Here is a 12,344-nt window from a genome sequence, read left to right on the forward strand (position 1 = left end):
ATTGCGAATCCGGCTTTGCAATGAAACACATTTTCACACTTTGAATCTATCTGTTGGATTCCGTAGCGAATCACGGCATATATGCTGCCAGCGGAACAGCATCCAACAGATTATTACAAAGTGTCAAAAACACACTCCTTGCGAAGCCGGCTTTGCTAGATGAGATTGCGAATCCGGCTTTGCAATGAAACACATTTTCACACTTTGAATCTATCTGTTGGATTCCGTAGCGAATGCGGCATATATGCTGCCAGCGGAACAGCATCCAACAGATTATTACAAAGTGTCAAAAACACACTCCTTGCGAAGCCGGCTTTGCTAGATGAGATTGCGAATCCGGCTTTGCAATGAAACACATTTTCACACTTTGAATCTATCTGTTGCATTCCTTTTCACCCTTGCCCTTATGTGTGGGCTGTTCCATTCAAGCACAGTGGTGCCTAAGCACAACTGTCATCATTTGCAATGCTGGCTTCACAGTGCCAACCACCACCCTCCTGCTAGGAGATGCCAGACTAGCACACACGGGTGAGGGCTGTTACCCACACCCCCTCACCTAATCTTAACCTTTCTAGCACAGTGGTGCCTAAGCCCAACTGTCGTTATTTGTAAAGCTGGCCTTACAATGCCGGCATGGATAGGTGGCATTGCGAAGCAGACTTTACAAGGCCCACCCAGGTTGAGCCACCCATCGGCCCCCAGAATGGGGCTAACCTCCCCGGGTTCACATTCAGGAAAAAGGGCCCACCTCAGCGCACCTTGACCTCCGGTCGGTCCCGGAACCCACACTTAAGCCCCCGCTATGTTCACACTTAACCGCTCAAAAATATTTTCGTGCCCCTGGTATACCATTTCACTATTATTGGCCGGCTTTACAATGGCGAGGTGAAATTGCGAATACGGCTTTACAATGGCGAGGAGACATTGCGAGGACGGCTTTACAATGTCGAGGTGAAATTGCGAGGACGGCTTTACAATGGCGAGGAGACATTGCGAGGACGGCTTTACAATGTCGAGGTGAAATTGCGAGGACGGCTTTACAATGGCGAGGTGAAATTGCGAGGACGGCTTTACAATGTCGAGGTGAAATTGCGAGGACGGCTTTACAATGGCGAGGTGAAATTGCGAATACGGCTTTACAATGGCGAGGTGAAATTGCGAATACGGCTTTACAATGTCGGCCAACACAGGGTTGAGGATCATCACTTGATGATCGTGGCTATCACCCCCTTACCTAACCCCTAACCCTAACCCCCTAACCCTAACCCCCTAACCCTAACCCTAACGATAACACATAGTATTGTTTAAGCAATTTATTGCTCATTAAAAAGTGTTTCTTCTCCAAATGTGACACAGAAAAGTTAAGACCTTTTGGTTTATTTTTACATGAGGGGCAGTTGCTTGTGAGACCCCCCTTGGATGGGTGGGGATGGGCGGAGACTGCCTTCACTTGTAGTGAGTGCATTCAGGGTCCCTCAGCCTTCGGCTTCGGGCCCCTTTGTTTTTTAATCCTAACCCATCGTGATAAATTTATCATTCCTAACCCTAACCCCCCTAACCCTAACCCTTTTTCTCCAAACCTAACCCTATTGGACAACTGTTAGAATTCATATTATGGCAAGAACCAATCAGCTAAGTAAAGAGAAACGAGTGGCCATCATTACTTTAACAAATGAAGGTCAGTCAGTCCGGAAAATTGCAAAAACGTTGAATGTGTCCCCAAGTGCAGTCGCAAAAACCATCAAGTGCTACAATGAAACTGTCTCACATGAGGACCGCCCCAGGAAAGGAAGACCAAGAGTCACCTCTGCTGCTGAGGAGAAGTTCATCCGAGTCACCAGCCTCAGAAATCACAAGTTAACAGCATCTCAGATTAGAGACCAGATGAATGCCACACAGAGTTCTAGCAGCAGACACATCTTTAGAACAACTGTTAAGAGGAGACTGCACGAATCAGGCCTTCATGGTCAAGTAGCTGCTAGGAAACCACTGCTAAGGAGAGGCAACAAGCAGAAGAGATTTGTTTGGGCCAAGAAACACAAGGAATGGACATTAGACCAGTGGAAATCTGTGCTTTGGTCTGAGGAGTCCAAATTTGAGATCTTTGGTTCCAACCGCCGTGTCTTTGTGCGACGCAGAAAAGGTGAACGGATGGATTCTACATGCCTGGTTCCCACCGTGAAGCATGGATGAGGAGGTGTGATGTGTGGGGGGGGCTTTGCTGGTGACACTGTGGGGGATTTATTCAAAATTGAAGGCATACTGAACCAGCATGGCTACCACAGCATCCTGCAGCAACATGCCATCCCATCCGGCTTGCGTTTAGTTGGACCATCATTTATTTTCAACAGGACAATGACCCCAAACACACCTCCAGGCTGTGTAAGGGCTATTTGACCAAGAAGGAGAGTGATGGAGTGCTGCGCCAGATGACCTGGCCTCCACAGTCACCGGACCTGAACCCAATCAAGATGGTTTGGGGTGAGCTGGACCGCAGAGTGAAGGCAAAAGGGCCAACAAGTGCTAAGCATCTCTGGGAACTCCTTCAAGACTGTTGGAAAACCATTTCAGGTGACTACCTCTTGAAGCTCATCAAGAGAATGCCAAGAGTGTGCAAAGCAGTAATCAGAGCAAAGGGTGGCTACTTTGAAGAAACTACAATATAAGACATGTTTTCAGTTATTTCACACTTTTTTATTAAGTACATAATTCCATATGTGTTCATTCATAGATTTGATGCCTTCAGTGAGAATCTACAATGTAAATAGTCATGAAAATAAAGGAAACGCATTGAATGAGAAGGTGTGTCCAAACTTTTGGCCTGTACTGTACATTACTGTAGAATGACAGGAGGAAACACCAGAGCAGGGGGAATGAGAGAGGGAAACACCAGAGCAGGGGGAATGAGAGGGGGAAATGCCAGAACAGGGGGAGTGAGAGGGGGAAACGCCAGAGCAGGGGGAATGAGAAGGGAAACGCCACAGCAGAGGGAATGAGAGGGGGAAACACCAGAGCAGGGGGAATGAGAGGAGGAAACACCAGAGCAGGGGGAATGAGAGGAGGAAACACCAGAGCAGGGGGAATGAGAGGAGGAAACACCAGAGCAGGGGGAATGAGAGGAGGAAACACCAGAGCAGGGGGAATGAGAGGGTCATACACTGCGGCCGACTTGAGCTTCTAAAGTTACAGGAAGTCATTCATTTTCAATGGAAGCTTCTCTCAGCTGCAAGGAGCGGCAAATCTGTTGGCGTCACGTTTTGGGCGTTTTGAGCAACCACAGCTTCAATCAGAAAGTTGAAATTATGTCAACTATGACGCGGTTCAACGGCAAGCAGCAGCAAACGCCAGCAACCAATCGGAATATAGACGTCCTTCGTGCTGGCATTAGTTCAGAGAAAATGGAGGAAAAGCTCATAATCGCCGTTGCATTTATGATATGACGTTGTTTGCATATAGGGACCAGCTAACATATATGTGATATATATAGGACTCAGCAGCTAACAAGCAAGTTAACTGCTAACAGACACCACTGCGACCAACAAACAATACAAATTCTGTCCTTATATATGTAATTTATAAAAGGTTTCTAGTGTCAGTGTATTGGCCGTGCAGTGGCTGCTTGTGCTTTTTCTTCAATCGTGTGTTGACCATGATGGAAGAATGCTCCCACGTCAGAGCTTTTTTGCAGCTCAAGTCAGCGGCCGTGTGTATGTACAGCTAACGATCCAGATCATCGATGCTGTTTCCTCCATTGTTCTCTTTCTCTCTCTCTTGCTTCTCCCTCTCTTTCTCCCTCTCCTTCTCTCCCAATTTCTTCCTCTCTTTCTTTTGCTTCTCTCTCTCTCGTCCCTCTTTTTTCAGATCCTGAAACACTTTGGTGAAGAAGTGCGGCTCAGCGTTGATCCGCAGCATGTCGGGGCTCAGCCTGTTGATCAGCTGCAGCGCTCTCTCCCAGAATGCATCGGGGCTGGACTCCCAGGATGCATTGTGGCTGGACTCCCAGGATGCATCGGGGCTGGACTCCCAGGATGCATTGTGGCTGGCTTCCAGCAGGCAGGGTTTGAGCGGGTAGGAGATCTCGCTGCCCAGCTACGAGTAGCTCAGGTAGAGACAGATGTGGAAGACTGTGTGCAGCTCCTGCTCCAAAGACATGTCCTTGTCTACCGCTGCCCAGCACAGCAGGTACACAAAGACCAGACTGGCAGGACTGGTGAAGACCTGGTCCTACAGGGGGACAGACAGGTTAGAGATACACAGACAGGGAGAGACAGACAGGATAGAGACACATAGACAGGGAGAGACACAGACAGGGAGGGAGAGACAGGACACAGATGTTAACGCTTTGGCTAAGTTATACGCGTAATGTATTATGTGTTATACACGTAGGATTGTCTGGGTCACAGTGAGACCGAGAGCTTTTCTTCAGGATTGTTGTTGTTTCTTCAGTTTTTGGAGCCGGCACAGTGCTGTGAAACATCAACCTACTGTCAGCTGTTATCAGAGGAAACAATTAACAACAGCAACTCTCCAAACCAAACTGCCAACATGCTCAGTGGCAGACATTAAGTTGTTTCATGGTGAAAAAACTGTCGACCTCAGTGTGCACAACACACCTCATGGTACAAACAATAAGTACATACAAGTTTGGCTACCCAGCTTCACACTGACAGCCAATGAAATGTCTCCAACACTACCGAGTCATACTCTAAATGATGAGAGAGAACAATGGAACAGACACACGGACCTGCCAGCCTTGGACCAGCAGTGCTCTGTCTACGTTTCTGAACCACAGGACGATCTGATTGGACGATAAATCCTTCAGTTTGACACAATGGTGACACGGGAAGTCAGAGAGACAACGAAGGAGCTCACCCGTAGATGCCTGGAGAGGGGACAAGGAGAGAGGAGTGAAGGAGAGACGAGATAAGGACAGAGGAGACGAGGAGAGAGGAGTGAAGGAGAGTCAAGATAAGGAGAGAGGAGACAATAAGAGAGAAGTGAAGGAGAGACAAGAAAAGGAGAGAAGAGACAAGGAGAGAGGAGACAAGGAGAGAGGAGACACTGAGAGAGGAGTGAAGTAGACAAGGAGAGAGGAGTGAAGGTTACTTTACCAACAGTTTGTGTGTTTTTGGTCCAGTTTCTCCTCATGCTTTTAAAAATATGAAACAGGATTATTTATTACTAAAACAGACGGGGGCTGTCCATGGAGCTGAAACAGAGCATTGTTACTAAAAACATAGTCCATGGTGCTGAAAAGCAGCATTATTAATAAAACACTGAGCAATTAAATCTGCCAAAACTCATTTTTATCTTACCTGGTTGCTAATAACACCCAGAGGTCTCAGGTTATTTTTAAAGTGTTGATGAACTCTCTTATCAACCCTTGTAAAACTGACTGTGCTGTGCCATCCACATTGTTGTGTGTAAACTTCCTGAAACACTTCATTTGGGAAATTGCTGGTCTGAGCTTTTCATCCACTGTTTTTACCTTTTTCTCTTAGCAGTTGACTCAGAAAAATCTGCTGTTTTAGTGCTTTTAGATTTGACTGCTGCCTTTGACACGGTCAACCACTCTATCCTCTTATCCCAACTCAAACAAAGTGTTGGCATCATGGGCATAGCCCTAAAATGGTTTGAATCTTACTTGACAGATAGAAGTTTTGCTGTCTACCTTGGTAAGTACTCTTCATTTGCTGCCCCTCTTTCTTGTGGGGTCCCCCAAGGTTCCATTTTGGGACCCATGCATTTTCTCTGTACATGCTGCCCTTGTGAACTTGTGAAAAGCTGAACAGCATCCCCGTCCAAGTAATAAATAAACCCTAGGTAAATATGTTGTTACTGGAGCTAGTAGACTACCATCACAATGTGAGATATCTAATCAATATGTGTTTACAACCATCTGGGGATTTCACAGGTGGGACTGTCTAGTTAGAACATAGCTAGCATGATGCCTTGTATTTTCTAGATCTAGATAAGTTTACCAGTACTTATCTGAACTAACAACATGATCACTGTCACTAGATATAAGGAAAATATTGACTTTCACTCTGTGCCATTCACTGACAGTAAAAACACCTCTTCCTCATCCCAGTCAGTCACCATAGTTCTGGTACTAGTCTCCTCCACGTCTCCTCAACGTGACATCATCCCCAAATTGTGTTAAGATAAAAACACTAATACCAAAAACTGGCCTTTAAAACTATTTGGAGACATTTTATGATATACATATATTGAGTGTTATAGGTACCCATTAATCAACAGTGGTGGTTAACCTGCAACATGGGCTTTAAGGATTGATTTTGAAATTGTATTGCTTGTTTTTAAGGTTTTAAATGGGTCATCGCCTTCTTATTTATCAGAGCTATTACATGTCCACACATCTGTCAAAGCACTGAGATCTTCCAATTAGATGCTTCTTGATGTGCCCAGATCCAGGTTAAAAAATAAAGGTGACCGATCCTTTGCAGTGGCTGCTGCAAACCTCTGGAATAGTTTACCTATTCACATAAGAACAGCTCGGACAGTTGAAACATCCAAGTCCTGGGTGCTAAGACCCATTACTATGCATTGGCTTTCAAGTCAAGTTGAGCTTTGACACCTTGACCCTTTTCAACTGTTATTTTGTATTGTGTAGTGTGAATTGTTAGTGTATACTATCTATTTTGTGGTTTTGTTTGTTCTTTGGTCAACTATGATTGTTTTTAAATGTGCTATATAAATAAAACTGAACTGAACTGAAAACAGAGGGAGGCTGTCCATTTTACTGAAAAAACAGCATTATTAATATAAGAAAGGGAGACTATCCATGGTGCTGAAAAACAGCATTATTACTAAAACAGAGGGAAACTGTCCATTGTGCTGCAACAGCATAATTAATAAAACAGAGTGAGGCTGTCCATGGTGCTGAAACAGCATTATTACTAAAACAGAGGGAGGCTGTCCATGGTGCTGAAAACAGTATTATTTATAAAACAGAGAGAGGCTGTCCATGGTGATTAAAAACAGTATTATTAAAACAGAGGGAGGTTGTCCATGGTGCTGAAACGGAGCATTACAACAGAGGGAGGCTGTCCATGTTGCTGAAACAGCATTATTAATACAACAGAGGGAGGCTGTCCATGGTGCTGAAACAGCATTATTAAAAAAAACAGAGGGAGGATGTCCATGTTGCTCAAACAGCATTATTACTAAAACAGATTGGGGCTGTCCATGGTGTTGAAACAGAGCATTGTTAATAAAACAGAGGGGGCTGTCCATGGTGCTGAAACAGCATTATTAATAAAACAGAGGGAGGCTGTCCATGGTGCTGAAACAGAGCATTGTTAATAAAACAGAGGGGGGCTGTCCATGGTGCTGAAACTGAGCATTATTTCTAAAACAGAGGGAGGCTGTCCATGGTGATGAAACAGCATTATTAAAACAGAGGGGGGTTTTCCATGGTACTGAAATGGAGCATTATTACTTAAACAGAGGGAGGTTGTCCATGGTGCTGAAAAACAGTATTATTAATACAACAGCGGGAGGCTGTCCATGGTACTGAAACAGAACATTATTACTAAAACAGAGGGAGGCTGTCCATGGTGCTGAAAAACAGTACTATTAATAAAACAGAGGGGGGCTGTTTATGGTGCTGAAACAGCATTATTACTAAAACAGAGGGAGACTGTCCATGGTGCTGAAAAATTGTTTTATTAATAAAACAGAGGGAGGCTGTCCATGGTGCTGACAAACAGCACTTGTTACTCAAACAGAGATAGGCTGTCCATGGTGTTGAAATGGAACATTATTACAAAAACAGAGGGAGGCTGTCCATGGTGCTGAAACAGCATTATTAATAAAACAAAGGGAGGCTGTCCATGGTGCTGAAACAGCATTATTAATAAAACTGAGGGGGGCTTGTCCATTGTGCTGAAACGGAGCATTATTACTAAAACAGAGGGAGGCTCTCCATGGTGCCAAGAAAAGCATTGTTACTAAAACAGAGGGGGGGCTGTCCATGGTGCTGAAAAACAGCACTTGTTACTAGTTGCCTAGTAACGGTTTAGTATTTTTCACGAATACATTGATACTTTTATTTGATTTTCATACTCAATTCATTAGCAAAGTTCAATAGTTATATACAGCTACACATTTTAACATCTCTCTGCCGTATGTTGTTTTTATATGGGGTTGAAGTCAGACATGAGATGATGACCGGAGGTTGCCATGGTGACCGGAGGATGCAAGTTAAGCTTACCGCAGTAGCCTACAGCCCACTAGGACTACTTACCCACAACAACTTCTGTGCCAACATGAAGTATGTCCACCGAGAATCTCATCACAACTAAATCTACATGGCTCGCAAGGATGGCAAAATAATCCCCTGTCTGTGGACTGTTCACAGTCATTTGAAGCCTGATTGACGAGTTGACCATACTGTGCTTGCCCATCTTCCCAGATCGGATGTGCACTGTAAGTCAAATGGACTGAAAGTTGGCTTGTTCAACATAAGATCCCTCACCAACAAAGCTTCTCTTGTCAGCAACTTCATTGTGGACCATAAACTGGACTTTCTATCTCTTACGGAAACGTGGCAGCAGAACAATGATTTCTTCCACCTCAACCAAGCAGTCCCGCATGGATTTGTTTACATCTGTAAACCCTGCTCATCCGGGAAAGGAGGTGGTCTCGCACTGCTCTATCACAAGAAAGAGAAACTGACACCACTCTCTGTGCCTGATCACACCTCTTTTGAAATGCTGGCTGTTAAACTCAGAGGACCCACACCCACCATTATTGGGGTATTATACAGACCACCTAAACCATCAAATATGTTTATTCCGGAACTTTCAACTGTTCTTACTGCTTTGAATGCAATGTCTCCTAATGTCATCCTGATGGGGGATTTTAATATACATAATGCAACTTTTCTAATGCATTCATAAAAGACTTTATGCTTGACTCCTTTGGCATCACACAATATGTTAACTTTCCAACCCACACCAAAGGACATATTTTAGATCTGGTCTGTTGTTCTGGTATCAAGCCTAGCAATATCAGTAATGCTGAACTACCCATATCTGATCACAAAGCTGTACTGTTTGACACCCATCTGTCTGTCATGAAGTCCAAGATTCAGCGTGTTATGTTATATTGCAACATTAAAAAGGTGAAACCAGAGGAACTCACTTCTCTAATTGCCACTTATACCTCCCTTGCTTCTAATACTTCATTGGAGGATTTACTTGACCACTACAATGACTGCATGTCTACAGCACTTGACAGATTTGCTCCTATGAAGACGCAAACTGTTTCATTTGTGCACTCCGCTCCTTGGTTTACAACTGAACGGCATATGAAATTCTTGGGCTGACGCCTGGAGCAGCTGTCAAAAACAGACTGGTCTTACTGTGCATAAAAACATGTACTCTGAACACCTGCATCAGTATAAAAACGCCCTTTGTGTTGCACAAACATCATACTATGCAAAGATAATCAGTGAAGGACAAGGAAACACCAGAGCTCTCTTTTCCACTGTTAATTGTCTCCTTAAGCCACCTGATAACAGCACCCATCAGGAACTCACTGATGAACGCTGCTCAGTCTTCCTGAACTTTTTCAATACCAAAATTGAGGCAATCCAACAGCAATTAGAATGTTCAATTACTCAGCTGAAACAACCATGCTCACTGAGTACTCAGGAATCATCTTACAACAATGAACTCTGTGAATTCAGTATCCCTGCTGAAAGTACCATCTGTGGCCTCATCAAAAAGTGCAATTCCTCCACCTGTTAGCTGGATCCTTTTCCAACAAGCCTGGTTAAGAGCTGCCTGCCATCTACTGCTCCAATGATTACATTAATACTTAACACCTTCTTCTCTCTGCACTCTGGCTCTCGACGAAGGCGGTCGCATTTCTCTCCCTCTCCTCCCGTAGCCTGCCCTGCTTTGCTCTCTTGTTTAGTCTTTGTCTCTGTGTACTTTGAGAGTCTTTCTCTCTGCACTGCTCCTAAACCAAGAATTATGGATGTGATCAACTGGTCTCTTGGCGCAATTGACACCATCTTCTCGACGAGAAGCTCGGGTTCGGGGGAACCTTACTGCCCTGCCGGAACGTTCGCAGCTGGCTACACGATGGACACGTGGGAGAGGTGGCGGGTCTTGTGTCTGGCGGTTCTTTCCATGGAGGATATTGAAGATATCTACCTATTTGGAACCATGATAACAGGTCTTTTGCTGATTGGCTCAGGCATTTCCCTGGTTTATCGAGAAATTAAGAAGAAGACGGGAGCCGAGCAAAATACAAGGCTGCCCGTCATGGTTGAAGCCGTGGGCAGAGCTGTCGGAACTCAGATTGTGACTATGAACACCATGAGCCACAACTTGGATACCATCTTGGAGAGACTGTCAGCTCTGGACAAGCTGGACAACATCATGGAGAAACTCATGGCTTTGGCAAGGAAATTTGATCGATACGGAGACCGGAGGGGACATTTTGGAGGAGACGTGAGTGACTAACTGCGGCTCCTCGCCCTAAGACAAAACAAATTCCAACCCTTATCTTTTCGGCTCCCTGAACCAGCGCTGGCCTTGGCCGAGGCCGTTGTTGAATAATCACTCCCCCTGGTAGCACTGCAGCGAGGCACACTCTTGCGTTCCTTACCCGATTCCCACAGACACCTGCTGATTGTTGACTTGGACTGGGTCCTGTTCAAGGTTGACTCCATGGCAACCGGCTATGTATCGCTATGACAATTGTGCGGACTGAGACAATCGAGATTACAGGGCCAGACGTAGTTTGACTACTCAGGCCTACACACACACAAACCCTTACATATATACAGATGTGCACTCACCCACCACACCCCATATCTCGCCTTCGCCGCTTTGTACCCCCAGTCAGGCGGGCGGGTCTGTGACCAGCGCCTTGCATGGCTGCAGGACCAGATGGCTGCTGGCCTGTGCTGGACTACCTCCACCCCAACACTCCTCTCCCCCATTGCGTGTCTTGTGTGCTCTTGTACTGGTTATGTGCTTATGTTGCTGAGGTGTTTTTTTCCTGTTCCACACTGTACCCCTATCAGGGGCATAGTCTGGGAGTTGCCTTTTTTTATCCTCCCCTATCCTCATGTCATACTGTATTTTCATAAAACCCTGTCTTCCTGCCCTGTCTACCCCATTGTCACATTGTATGTTTGTATATGTATGGTCAGGGTGATGTGTTTGTACCTTGTAAAGCGCTTTATGATTTGTATCTGTGAAATGTGCTCTATAAATAAATTTTACTTACTTACTGTACCACCATCCTTTAAAACTACTATTGTCAGGTTGTATTCAGGGTACAGGGCAGAGTATTTACTGCAGTATTCAGGATACAGGGCAGGATATTTACTGCAGTATTCAGGGTACAGGGCCAAGTATTTACTGCAGTATTCAGGGTACAGGGCTGAGTATTTACTTCAGATGTAATATCAGATGAGACCACAAGATGGCAGCATAAAGAAACTTTAAAATCACATCAGCATTCACCTCATATTAAAGTCTGGACATCACTTCTACATGCACTGTATTCAACACGTTGATTTATGTTCTCCTGTTTAGTCATGTGTGGAAGAATCAGCCAGAAACTGTCTGATAAACTCTCAGAGACAAAGATACAGAAACTGTCTGATAAACTCTCAGTAGAGACGAAGATACAGGAACTATCTGATAAACTCTCAGTAGAGACGAAGATACAACTGTCTGATTTTACTCTCAGAGACAAAGATACAGAAACCGTCTGATAAACTCTCAGAGAGAAAGGGACCTTTCTGTTACAAGGAATACAATATCTTTAGAAGTACATGTCTAACCCTTCCCCAGCAGCACTGACACCGCAAAAAGGATTATTAGTAAGATTGTGCTCACTGTTACAGATCAGCCATGACTCAGCAAAAAGGATTAGTTAGGGTGTTCTAACTGTTACAGATCAGCCATGACTCAGCAAAAAGGATTATTAGTCAGGGTGTTCTAACTGTTTTAAGGATCATGTGAGAGCGGAGGAGATTCACCTTCAGTATCTTCAGGGTTGTAGTTCTGCCGGACCTCGTAACGCTCCTCCACGTCTTGTCCAAGTTAAGAAACAGAATATTCTCAGTTTATATAATCCTGTGGTAATTCCGATTTTTTCAGTACTTAAAGATCCAATTTGTTGAGATTTGGGATTTCAGGATGGGACCCAAAGTACTCTGCTTCTGACTGGCTAGTAGTCCTTACCTAGGTACTGTCAGGGTACGCCCTCATACTCTGCTTCTGACTGGCTAGTAGTCCTTACCTAGGTACTGTCAGGACACGCCCTCATACTCTGCTTCTGACTGGCTAGTA

General features: G+C 44.7%; 1 protein-coding gene across 1 annotated transcript; it reads right to left on the bottom strand.

Annotated features, from left to right (window-relative positions):
- Nucleotides 1-3,219: 3,219 nt before the first annotated feature.
- LOC114550468 (cyclin-dependent kinase 5 activator 2-like) lies at nt 3,220-9,687 on the bottom strand. The gene is given in 5 exon segments (XM_028571266.1): nt 3,220-3,223; nt 3,833-3,972; nt 4,045-4,224; nt 4,745-4,882; nt 9,670-9,687. Coding segments are annotated over 5 exon segments (480 nt in total).
- Between the last annotated feature and the right edge of the window lie 2,657 nt (nt 9,688-12,344).

This window comes from Perca flavescens, chromosome 23, assembly GCF_004354835.1.
Source record: "Perca flavescens isolate YP-PL-M2 chromosome 23, PFLA_1.0, whole genome shotgun sequence".
Lineage (NCBI taxonomy): Eukaryota > Metazoa > Chordata > Actinopteri > Perciformes > Percidae > Perca > Perca flavescens.